The following is a 13,185-nucleotide window of genomic DNA, read 5'->3' on the forward strand; positions in this document are numbered from 1 at the left end:
GCGATTTATCCCTTCAGATGTTTTTTTTTCTCTCTCACACTTGTTAGACCTTGCTCCATTTCTTTTTTTTTTTTTTACCAAACTCATTAAATTCTATTATGTCTCTGCAAAATAAATTTAGTGTGAACAAAATAAAAACAAAAAAAAGCCCTTGGTGAAACAACAGATTTCCTCTTTAAAGTTGTTAATCTGATTAGATTTTAGACAAGTGTATTAGCATGGATACACTTCCTAATTACAGCATTAATTACATTAATTTGTGACCTCATTAGCATAACAGTCACTTTTTAATGCATGCTGATTAGGGAACGACATGAGGCAGCTCCAGTGCCTCTTGTTTACTGTTATTAGTCAGAAGTATTGTTCTGACAGGTGGTAACTAACAATGAAGTGTCTTGTTTATTGATGCTCACTTCCTGCATTCAAAAGTCCAGAACAGATGTCAGAGCTTTCTATTAATAGACAGAGCAAGTCTATCTATAACTTCTGCTGAATTTAAAACAGTGGCTTGTTTTTTCCTATTAAATTATTAAATTTTTAAAAAGAATTTCCAGGAGAAAATGCTTCATTGTAAGAGTTCTCCACCACCCAGGGGTCTGCTCCAGACTTTGGGTGAAACTTAATGAGCTTAGCCAATTTCTCTATAATAAGGCTCATGCTCAAAGGAGTCAGATGAAAAAGGGAAATCAGCAGGGTCTTTTTCTCCCGTCTCCTCTTTATTCTTCCATCATCAGAATGTGTCAAGAAATGAGGCTTTATCACTGATCATCCAATATTATCTCTCTCTCTCTCTCTCTCTCTCTCTCTCTCTCTCTCTCTCTCTCTCTCTCTCTCCCCTCTTCCCTCATCTGGGAATAGAGAAGTTATTCCTCCTCACCTCTACTCATCCATGAAATGCACCCCCTGTATTCACTCCCTGCATTTCCTCTCAAGTTTTGTGGTAATAATGTAGTTGAAGCATGGAAATATGAGCCATTCCTCTCCAGACCCCAATGCATATAGGGATCTCTGGTTCCCATGGTAACAAGGCTGCAGAGTTGGTGAATTGGCACCCACCAGCGCCGGTCAACACTTTGACTCTGATAGAGAGTCTCAACATGATATCTCATGTGCGTGTGTGTGTCTGCATGTGTATGCGTTTACATTTGTTTATACCATCACAGCATGAGATGTGTTTTCTTTTTCTTCGTTTTTAGAGACAGTGTAACTCCGATGCCTTTGGACGATCACCAGGCTGCAGACGTAGCCTCAGTTCAACTGGCTGAGACGGGTTCACAGCACAGCTGCAGTTTTGTTGTAGACGTTTTAGCTGATTACTTTAAAAGCTGTACTTGGTACTTGAGGACTGCAGCTTCAACTTACACAAAGTTTCCCATGTTATCTTTTTTCTCCACTTAACAGTCACATAAGGTATCGATCCCCCAAGAACACAAAACATCAAACGAGCCAAACAACAGAAAGGGACACAAAATATTTCCCACATGTTGCTTTATGTTCCAGTCATGGGTAAGAAATGAGTCAAAGTATTGTCTGCTGTAGACAAAATATTGTCTGCTTTGGACGAGGCTCCGATCGTACTCAGACATCTCAGTTCTGTTTTATTATCTGAAAAAAAATCAACCAAAAAATGCGATGTGGTCATCTAAAAACATGATCCTCTAGTTTATGAACAACACGTGGATTCCTTCCCTCTGGCCTTGATGCTTCCTTTTCTTTCCATTACCTGATTCCCTCTGATAATAAATCCATGTGCATGCTTGATTAAGCCTCAGTTTTTCACACCTATAACACTTCCTACTCGTCTACTTGTCTGCTCTGAAGTGGAACTTGCTGCAGGTGCTAATTCTGGCAGGCGGTCATTGGGGTATTATGGTCTGTCTAATGGCCTCCGGCTGAAGATGCTGACTCCCAGCAGGTTTACATGTTGCAATCAAGCCTCAGATTAGTGTATGAGAGGTTCTTCTTATCTCTGTAGATCAAACGCATGAACAGAACAACTCTCCCTCCCTCCCTTCTTCTTTTTTTGTCTCTTGAAGTTTGTGGCCCAGCCAAACTGCCAGCAGCTGTTGGCATCGCGATGGTATGATGAGTTCCCCGGCTGGAGGCGGCGGCACTGGGCGGGGAAGTTTTTCACCTGCGTCTTCATCGGCCTCCTCTACCCGGTGTTTGCTGTCTGCTACCTCATCGCTCCAAAGAGTCGCTACGGCCTCTTCATCCGGAAGCCCTTCATCAAGTTCATCTGCCACACCGCGTCCTACCTGACCTTTCTCTTCTTGCTGCTCCTGGCCTCCCAGCACATCGTCACCACGGAGCAGGACCGGCAGGACAGGCAGGGCCCCGCACCCACCACTGTGGAGTGGATGATCCTGCCCTGGGTGCTGGGTGAGTAGAGAGTGGGTGGATGTCCTCGTGTTCGGAAATAAAACTATTAAAACAGGAAGAGATGTTCAACGTAACGCTCTTTTATTAAGGTTTCCCAAGCTTCATTCATAACAGATCATGTTTTACCACAAGTGTGGTGCAGTAAATGGATCCAAAACTACAATAAGATGAAGATGATGCAGAAATTTAGAAGAATTTCCATTGCTTGCAAAGTGATGTTCACAAACAATTCCAGAGTTTGTTTTCAAATACTGTAACTCCACATGAGAAATTCAGGTTTGTGCATGTGAAAAAAAGATTTGTATTTGTAAAAAAAAAAAAAAATGTGTTGAGACCAAGGGGGGAGTTGTGGGTTCAACAAGTGAATACCACTTCCGCCTTCAAAAAAACTGCAGTTCTTCAGCTGCCACAGGGGGCTGGGACCAGAAGTGAGCCATTCTCCATTGACCCCCATGTTAAAATAGCAGACTTTACAGCTTAAAAAAACATATTTACAGCTTGGTACATTTTTTGTTTTTGGTCTCTACCAAAAACACCACAACTGGGGGGGGTTGCACCACAACCGTTTTAGTGTTGTTTAGGCTTAAAATTCATACATAAATTGGGGCTTGGTTACGTTGAGTGACAGGTTCGCAGGCAGTTACCGGCTGTTAGCTGGTTGCTTTGAGTTCAGTGGACGGGTTCTCAGCCGGCTAACCCCCACATCTCCTCCAAATATGGAAAGTAGACTCCCACTAAAATCCAAGATGGCGCAGTTCAAATGCCCGTAGTAGGATCACAAAACACTCCCCCAAACCAATGGGTGACGTCACAAGTGCTACGTCCATGCTTTATACAGCCTATGGTTGAGACACAAAACATAAAACTATGACAAACTTAGCATTAAAACTTCCATCACTGTTTGATTCAGAAGTTACAAGTGCAAACTGTGACTTTACCTCTGAACTTGAGTCTGCACTGTCATCCATCCCACTACAGAAGTCCACACCTTCCTAATGGAAGCTAATGGAACCACTGGTCCACTGCCTGAAATGTCACACTTGAGTTTAGTGCGAATGCCCATGAAGATCATTGCAAACCTATTATATTACACCCACTAGACATCAGCATGTAAAGCTTTATCACTCGGCTGACTTTAGCAGTGGCTAAACTCAGCGTCGCAGAGCTGCAGACTCTTACTCTTGTTAATAAAATAGGCAGATACTTTCTAAGGCAGTCTGTGATGTTTTGTAGTGCTGATTCAGTCAGGAGAGTTTTACTCCCACTCAACCTTGAAGCGCTCTGACTCCCACTCAGTGAAGGTTGTCTATGTAGAAAATGAGCAGATTTACTGAACCCTCTGGATGCCCAAAAATAACTAGACAATTTGAACTGGTGCCTTCCAGAAACAAGCACCGTCCAGGGTTATTTAACAAACAGCTGATCAGACAATCTCTGTATTTTTAGGATTCATCTGGGCAGAGATTAAACAAATGTGGGATGGTGGTTTCCAAGACTATGTCCATGACTGGTGGAACCTGATGGACTTTGTGATGAACTCTCTATACCTGGCCACCATATCCCTCAAGATTGTAGCCTACACCAAGGTAAGCACTTTTCAGTGTATAGCAGCAGACTTATCATGTGCTGTGTGTTCTCTCTTCATCTGTTCCTGCTTCTTCTCCCCGTTCAGTACAGTGGCAGTAAACCAAGGAACCAGTGGGAAATGTGGCACCCGACTCTGGTAGCGGAGGCAGTGTTTGCCATAGCAAACATTTTCAGTTCTCTGCGCCTGATCTCGCTGTTCACGGCCAACTCCCACCTGGGCCCGCTGCAGATCTCTCTTGGGAGAATGCTGCTGGACATCCTCAAGTTCCTCTTCATCTACTGCTTGGTAAATAACACAGATGTTTGCACACCTGCAGCGATGTAAACACGCAGTGCAAGGTGGTAAATAAGACTTTGCCCACGCTGTCTTTCCCCAGGTCCTGCTGGCCTTCGCTAACGGGCTGAATCAGCTCTACTTCTACTACGAGACCAAGGCTTCAGATGAGAAGGGAAAGTGCAAAGGCATCCGCTGCGTGGAGCAGAACAACGCTTTCTCCACGTGAGTGAAAGCTGCTTGAGCATGACATGTCATGTGTGTGATGTTGTGAAATAGTGTGGCAAAGACAGAGAGAGCTGTGTGTCTCAGTGTGTTGCTGTTAATGGTTTCAAAATCTGTGAAAACCCATGAAAAAGGTTTTCAGTTGCTAAGAGATTCTGATGTTTCCACAGAATTGCATGAACACAAGGAGGAACTGGCTTCATACAAAATCAGTGACATCAGATCATGTTGATCTGATAAACACGTGTTTCTCCCTTGCAGACTGTTTGAGACCCTGCAGTCCCTCTTCTGGTCAATCTTTGGTCTGATCAGCCTGTACGTCACCAACGTGGATGCGGACCACCAGTTCACTGAGTTCATCGGTGCCACCATGTTCGGCACATACAACATCATCTCACTGGTGGTGCTCCTCAACATGCTCATCGCCATGATGAACAACTCCTACCAGCACATCGCTGTGAGCTGAGAAACAAACACACTGCAAACATAAAAGCTGTATGTGTGTGTGTGTGTGTGTGTGTGGAAAAGATGATGCAACACAAACATGCTTTTCCAATGTGCCCCACTCTTACTTTTTAGGATCATGCCGACATCGAGTGGAAGTTTGCCAGGACAAAGCTGTGGATGAGTTACTTTGAGGAAGGGGCCACTCTGCCGCCCCCCTTCAACATCATCCCCAGCCCCAAATTATTCTGGTACCTCATATGTTGGATTAGGAGACAAGTGTGCAAGAGGACAGGCTCCAAGCGCCCTGAAACCTTTGGCTCTCTCGGAGTAAGTCGGGTGTGAAACACTTTACACACATACAAGAAAAAAACGGTCTGATCTGTTGGGAAAGGATTTGTTATCTACTGAAACATTGTGTTTCTGTAATCCAAATTGGAAGAATTGTTGTTATTTTTTCAACCAGACATAAATAACTATATTCCAGCATTACATGCTCTTATTTTGAAAAGATTGATAAGTAACTAATCCAGCAAATATCACTGTTTAAGTGTCGTGCTTTCTGCTTTTCTTTATTTTATATGATGGTAAATTAAACCTCTCTCACTTAAAAACTGATGGCAAGATAAAACATGAAATTTTAAAAGACATAACAGAATAATTGACTAACAAAAAACAAATACAGTATATTCCTCAGTGATATAATAATTCTTTGCTTCTCCATATGCCATATGTTGAAGACGCAGCCAAGCGAGGGTTTTGGGTTTTCTAAGAAAATTTAAATATGTGTTTGTTTTTCTCTCATCTGCAACTCTCACATTCAACATCTGTGCAGAGGCGAGCAGCAGAGAATCTGAGGATAAACCATCAGTATCAGGTACATGAAGTGTCTGTCACAGCAAGTTGTGAAACCATCCTTTGCCACTGTGTGTGTGTGTGTGTGTGTGTGTGTGTGTGTGTGTGTGTGTGTGTGTGTGTGTGTGTGTGTGTGTGTGTGTGTGTGTGTGTGTGTGTGTGTGTGTGTGTGTGTGCGTGTGTGTGTGTGTGTGTGTGTGAACATGTCAGTGTTTGTGTATTATCACGCATTCTGCTCTTCAATGGTCTTCCTCCACTTTCCATTTCAATCTGTCAATAGAATCGTAAAGCGATGTCTCTACAATGTACAATAGCCCCAACAATTACACTGTAGGAGGTTCATTATCATTCTGTGCAGAGGGTTTTCTATTTGTCATCTTCTGCAGGGGGTTATTCTAGTGCTATAGGAGTTGTAGCATAAAATGATTTTTTCTTTTTTGTATGTTTATATTTGTCGTATTTTTTCCCAACTGACTGACTGCAACCTTTGTATTGAAGTGACACTTATTTTAACTCTTGTAGGAGGTTCTGAGGAACTTGGTGAAACGTTATGTTGCTGCCATGATCAGAGACGCCAAGACAGAGGAGGGCTTAACGGAGGAGAACTTCAAGGTAGGGCTCAGGTTCTACAGGGAAAGAGCAGACATAAAGCCAGTACAATCAATGTTTCTACATTACTAATAGATCACATACTGTAGGTAGCCCTTAGCCTCTTCACTGGGAGCACGTGTAGAGGTTTTCACAAAGCATTAGAACTCAACCCAAGACGTAGCGACAGTGTTTTTTTTTTCTACAGCAAAAATAAAATAAAATAAAATAAAAACTCTAAAAGATTAAATTTATGTGGCTCCAAATGTCAGACAGACAATTTAAGCTGCTTTAAAAAGTTCGATTTTTCCATTGAGAGATGGTGGAGGCCAAAAGGAGAGTGAATATTAGGCAAGTAAAAAAAAATCCATCTGTTTGCCATGTTAATGTTCTCCTTTTGACCCACAAATAGATTACTTTAGTTAGTGAAGGTTTAAAGGAGAATTCCGGTCATTTTGGACCCCTAAATCGTTTTCCTGATGGTCACCCAGTGTTGGGGGGAGCAGAAAACGCGACTAGAACTGATGCAGGCAAACCTTGCAGGTTACATCATGGCTAGACGGCTCAAATATCTATGGTACATGACTGGAATCCTTATGACACACCACTGAACTCATAGTGTACAGTATAAACTTTGTGTTTTTGCATGTAGTCACTCACCTCAGACAGCCGAACTCTGAAACATCCTGGAAAGACATTACTATCCGATCGCAGAGCGCCTGCTCTCCCCGCCACAGAAACAAACTCTTTTTCCTTGTTGTCATGATCACGGTCGGAGATATTATGGACTGCTTGACCGTTTATGTACGTGATTACATGCAAAAACACAAAGTTTATACTGTTTATACTGTACACTATATGAGTTCAGTGGTGTCTCGTAACGATTCGAGTCATGTTTGATAAAAGAAGATATTTACTGTAATAGCTTTAAGAAAAAAAAGGAGGCCATGCTAAAATTTGAGAGAAAGGCAAGTGCTGTGTCATTACTTTATGACTTACATTTTATCCACTTAGTATTGAATATGAGTTGAAATGTAATCGATACTCTGTGGAGTGCTCTTCAGATACCAACAACTGGGATTAATGAGACTAATAATAAATGAAAGCATCACTCAGTTTAGTGCAGGAGTTTACTCTTTGCTTTGCTCTTCCAGGAGCTGAAACAAGACATCTCCAGTTTTCGTTATGAGGTGATGGGCATGATGAAGACGGGGAAGCCTGCTCTACAGGGGGCAAAGGCCAGCAGCAGCTCGGTGGAGTCCAATCTTGCTTACCCTAATTCCTCTCTCAAGGTTTCCTCCTGCCCTCAGAGCAGCCAAGTGAAAAGCAAACTGAACAGATTCAAGATCACCGCTTCCATCCTCAAGCAGTGCAGCTCTATAGCTTCACCCAGGCCGCCTGAGGCCTTCAACGGTCTACCCAATGGACTCTTGTCCTTGGCCTCTGATGAGAACCCCGGTGTCAATTCAAGCCAGAGGAAAAACTTCCCCAAAGACATCACTGACTTTGGCTCGTTCCACAAATGCCACTGGGGTGGTACTGAAGTCACATCAGGGGCGGGAGAGATTTCCAGAGAGATGTACTCTTTATCAGAGGAACCAGGGGAGTCTGGGGGCTCAGACAATGAGGACCAGGTCAAGAAGCGTACGTCTAAAAGTGAGGATGAGAAGGTGGAAGACTCCACAGTGACTGAGGCAGCAAACGAAGATAGCCAGGTCTCAAATACCAGCTGCAGCTGGGAGGAGGCTGTGGAAAAAGAAACCAATGAAAAGGACAAAGAGAGTTTGTCCTGTGTGGACACTGTAGCTGATGGACGTCTGACAGGAACATGCAGAGATGAAGCGTAAGACATGGCAATGCATCAACACCACCACAGGCCACGTATTGCTGTACTGAAGACAGGGATTGACAATCAAGTAAGGAATGCAGTTTCAGAAACATACTGTGTCATTGTTTGTTTTGCAAGGAGTCTAACTTTTCCAGTAATTACTAAAGTAACGATCAGCTTTGATCTGTGGAGACTTTGGTTTAAGAGGTTTAAAATGTGGCTATATTAGCAGAGGAGATGCAGTGAAGGTAAACGGAGCTCTGTAAAGGATTTAGATTTTGGGATAAAGACATTTTATCTTATCTCCTCCCTACAGATAATTGGAAAGTAATTATTTCCTGAAACAGATAATTTCCTCTCGTTTTTTTAAACGTCCTCTCTCTCCCTTGCTTGTCCTCTCTTATCACTTCCTTCTTTTCAAGTTTTCCATCTTTCACCACACTCTCTTATCAATCTCTCTCTACCTCTTTTCCTTTCCTGTTTGTCTCTACATCGCTTTATCTCTTCCCCTCCATAACTCTCTCGAGCAATAGATGTGTTCTGTTTTAGACCCAACTCTCTGCCTTATTCTGTCTGTTTCTGCACTTTATACACTTTACACATATATGGTATCTCAAAGAAGTGTCAAGCTTTGATCATGAAACAGCAACTCTGTCAATGTTTTTCTATGCAAAAACCTGGGATTGTGATTCTTATCATTCTAACGATCGGACACAGTTTGCGACAAGTGGCCAACTGCCAGTCAAAGAATAATGGAAGATAAACATCATGAACAGAGCCTATCAGCTATGTAAAGTAACATATTATTCATGTTTCATCAATCTCGCAGAAAAATGAACTTGTTATTTTGAAAAGATTTGCTGTTTTTGAACAGTACCCTTAGATGTCATATTAGTTTGTATGAATGATGTTATAGAGATTTAAATTATAGACCAGAAATAAACCTAAAAATGCACTCTTTATTTGGCTTTTCTTGCTTTTTTCAGACAATTGAAAACATGAGAACAACATTTAAACACTTTTGTGTCATGGGCTAGGGAAGCTTGCCGAATTGGATTTTTCTTTTTTCCTTATAACAATTTGATATGAATAGCTGCTGGGTGTGTTGAACAATAAACAAAAGTTTGTTTAACAATGATAATGTCTCTGTGGACCTGTAAGGTACTCAAAAGAAATAACAAAACCATAATTGATTTGGATAATCTGTTGTTTACAGAAGTTATTTGTTAGTTCTGCTACTGCTACATAGCCAATATTAACATCCATGTCCACTTACCAGTCTTGGCAAAAGCTTCAGTTACTGTTGCTTTCACAATACAAGAGGTTACAATACACAGTTGACCAGTGCTGCTTCTACAGGACAGCCTGAACTCTACAGTGACACGATGACGACAAGCTAAACTGAGCCAAGGCTAGCTGGCTAACATGCTAACATCCTTCGTAAAAAGTGGCAAAAGAGAAATAATTTGGCATTGCTTTCCATCACTGGGGAGAACTTTTGGCGTGTAAGCTATGCTGTGTGGTTTGATACTTAACTTGCAACATTTGGATACTAACTAGCCCTTAACTGCTGCTGAGGCTAACAACATCAGCTATGTGTAGCAATAGCAGAACTAAAAAGCTCACTTGAAAATATTTACTTTGCTCTTCACATGCCACACAGCCGTGGTCGTGGAGGCAGAACAACATAATAGCACCAGGCCCTTCAACCCCTCTCAAGATCCGTCATTAATTTGGCCAAATCACTTCTGAGGCTTCAAGATAAAAGACTGTGCAAAATTCAAAAGGACAAATTCTCCACAATGTTAGCTCAGTCAGACATGAAATGTTTATAAAGGCATGGATTGTTTTTTCATTTGGTTCTCTTTCAATGAAAAGAATCTTCGGACCGTAACTCTTTACTTTAACACTTTAAATGGTTTAACAGATGAGTATACTGTTTGATCAGGCTTTAATAACAGTGGGGTATTACTTTTGCAGATTATAATGATTGCATTCGTATAGAGTTTGTCCAAGTTCTGTGTAGGTTTACTGAAACATTTTGGGAACCTTTTTCTTTCTTGCTCCAACAACTATTAAAGGCAGCTCAATATCTTTCCATTAGTTCTAAGTGCAGTCAATGCAGCAAAACCACAACATTGTAAATGTGTCTTATCTTCAAGGCAAGTTGGCCCTGGCAACTCTTTTGCTCCTATGAGGAGCGTGACTTTGTCAATCCAATGTGTACCCCAGCCATTTCATTGCATTCTATTCATCTGGGAGTCCTGCTCAAGGAGTCGAGGAGCTAGAGATTGAACCACCAATCCCTTTTCCTTCTTTTTTTGGCTGCTTTCCATCACTTTCCCCATTTGTGCTTCTCAGTGGCCTGTAATTTCTGTTTGTGAACAAGTGACCATGCTAGTGAAGAAGAGATGAAATATTCAACAGATGATGAAACTGCTCCATGTATGATCAAACAGTTTTGCTGAAATGCTTCTGGGGTTGTGATGGATCTTCCAACCATGCTGAAACAAGCTGCCACAGATGCAGACACATGAATATAAAGTGCTTCAACTTCAATATGCTCACACTCGTATTTTAAATGTAAATTGTTTTATTATGTATGTATTATGGATTATGTAATTCCCCATACAGTAATAGTTCAAAACACTGGTGTGTGACTCACTCTCAGTTTTCATCATTTTAATATGAACATGGCTCTATTTTTAAATTGCCTAAGGAAAAAAAAAAGATCTGTATTGTCTAGAGCTGTATGATGGTTCTATATGTATTAATGCAAAAAATAGGATGAAATGAAATTCATTAATTTATGATGAAAATGAGCTGATATGAACTCTTGTCTTTACAAGAGTTCAAAGGTCTTGTCTTGTCAAATATGACCTGTACCAGAACAAAAAAGAAGAGGTTTGCATGCTGGAGTTTGTACTTTATACCATTTTAATGGATTAAATAGATTGTCCAGCACATGTGAATTTTTGTACCACTTGTCATGGCTTTTGGGAGCTTTTACGCCATGTGGGCGGGGGACACTTAAATCCAAAATGAACCGTGTCATTTTCCTTCCAAAGCAAAAGGCAAAATAAGTGAATAAGTTGTGCTCTAGGCTCCCGCAGCAACTGTAACCAGCTGCAGCAACTGCTTGACCCAACACAAACATATTAACACACACACACAGTTGATGCAATCATATACTTTTTTCCAAACATGACTCAGGTTTCTAAAAGCTGAGACTCGACGCACGAGCTCCAGAATTCTAAACAGATTTAGTATATTAAAGTGCAGAACATGGAGCTCTAATACATACACACACACACACACACACATAAAGAGGCACACACTCTGTTTACAGGCCCAGAAAGTACAACAGTATGTCAATGAAGACGGTTTCTCTTGTTGTAGCTACATCAGCCAGGTCATAAGACAGGTCACAAGGGTCCACTTCACTGTGACACCATAATGTTCTGCAAAAACACTTTTCCACTCCTTATGCAGCACCATGACTCAGGAACAGAAGAAAAAAGTGTGACCAAATTTTTACTGAGATATTGCATTAGTGTCACTAACCTTGAAACTGTGCTGATTGTACTGTATCGATCCTGTCTGACTCATTCACGGCACGTTTTAGCATTCATCTTTGCTCCTTGCAGCAACACTGTCACATCTGCAGCTATATGTTCTAACAGAATCATCTTTGTTGGCCAAGCAGGTTTCACTCAGTGTGCTTACATAACAGGGTAGACACACCAGAACAAGAGGAGCAAAACTTAACAAGTCATGTCAAATCATCATGTATGCAGTCTATGGATCTCTATATTGCAAATCAAAAAGATAATATGCTTAATGTCGTTTGATGAGGTTCCTTCAAAATCCTCTCTTCATACACTTCAAAGGCTTCACTTCAAAGTCCTCAGATTCCTTCAAAGGAATTATTTCATGACATACAAAGTCTTGGAAGAGACCACTCCTTCCATCTGGAAACTGCTCTCAGACTTTTGGACCTCATTGTGCGTTACAAGTCTGAACATACATGGATGTAAATTGTGAAGTGGTTACTGGAGGCACACACACAGTCCCAGGTGTCCTTGCACATGACTGTGCTGATGGGTTTTTTCCACTAGGGGGAGATGTCTCTATAGGATGGAGTTCCTCTCTGCCTTTATCCAGAATACCCACCTGCAAGCTGGAGAGCACTGAGCTGCAGAGCTGTGGGCATCAACACGGTGATACATGAGGATCAGCAGGGTGTGAATAACTTTTACAGGTTTGTCTCAGAGGATGGAAAGCTGACGCAACAGAAGTTAATGAAAGAGAAGCGCATCATTAACAGTTGACTGTGATCAAAGTTGGTAATCTATGATGTACCTTAGGGGTTTGTGCATCTGCTTTGAATGCGTGTGTGTGTGTGTGTGTGTGGAGGGGGATTTTCGAAGAGCCCGGGGCAGGGGAGGCAACGAAAAAGGAAATCAATAGACAGTTTAAATTGCTGAAAATTGCAGACAAGGTTGAATACTGCATGTGTGTTCTCAGTCTGTTACTGCAAGTTTATTTTTCCCTTTTCACTGGAAGATAGCATCACAGACAGGAAGCCGTCTCCAGAGGGAGGAAGCCCAGACTCCTGCATGCTGCTGTTCTCCCTGGGAGAGAGGTCACGTGAGTTCACGCAGTGAGTTAATTGTGATGTACTGGGCTATTAAATGTGAAGAACGAAACACGCTGATATTCCTTTCATCGCAAAGTTGTTGTTTTTTTCATTAATTATTTTTATTCTCTGAACTAAAAAAGAAAACCTATATTCTACGCTTTCCTGTCCTGAAAAAACATCCACCTGCACCTGGCCGTGCTCCGTCTGTGGCCACATATCAAAGATTTCCCTTTTTATCCTGGGAGATGATATCACCTGTGTGTCTCCTGTTCAGAAATATACCCAGTCATGTTCACGAGTCAAGCCCATACATGATGACATGATGTCGTCCAGTGGCCTGATCCTTGATTAATTTTTTCC

General features: G+C 41.7%; 1 protein-coding gene across 1 annotated transcript in view; it reads left to right on the forward strand.

Moving 5' to 3' along the window:
• trpc4a (transient receptor potential cation channel, subfamily C, member 4a) overlaps positions 1-9,135 on the forward strand; it is a 34,606-nt gene extending 25,471 nt beyond the window's left edge. The window contains exons 7-15 of the mRNA XM_085798528.1: positions 2,037-2,382; positions 3,829-3,968; positions 4,055-4,255; positions 4,347-4,468; positions 4,730-4,925; positions 5,048-5,242; positions 5,748-5,789; positions 6,290-6,379; positions 7,510-9,135. Of these exons, the coding sequence (XP_085654654.1) occupies positions 2,037-2,382; positions 3,829-3,968; positions 4,055-4,255; positions 4,347-4,468; positions 4,730-4,925; positions 5,048-5,242; positions 5,748-5,789; positions 6,290-6,379; positions 7,510-8,202 (2,025 nt within the window). The 3' untranslated portion in view covers positions 8,203-9,135. The remainder of the gene's footprint in view (positions 1-2,036; positions 2,383-3,828; positions 3,969-4,054; positions 4,256-4,346; positions 4,469-4,729; positions 4,926-5,047; positions 5,243-5,747; positions 5,790-6,289; positions 6,380-7,509) is intronic.
• Positions 9,136-13,185: the final 4,050 nt, after the last annotated feature.

The sequence above is a fragment of the Trachurus japonicus genome, chromosome 14 (assembly GCF_045865225.1).
Source record: "Trachurus japonicus isolate A0001 chromosome 14, Traja_1.0".
Lineage (NCBI taxonomy): Eukaryota > Metazoa > Chordata > Actinopteri > Carangiformes > Carangidae > Trachurus > Trachurus japonicus.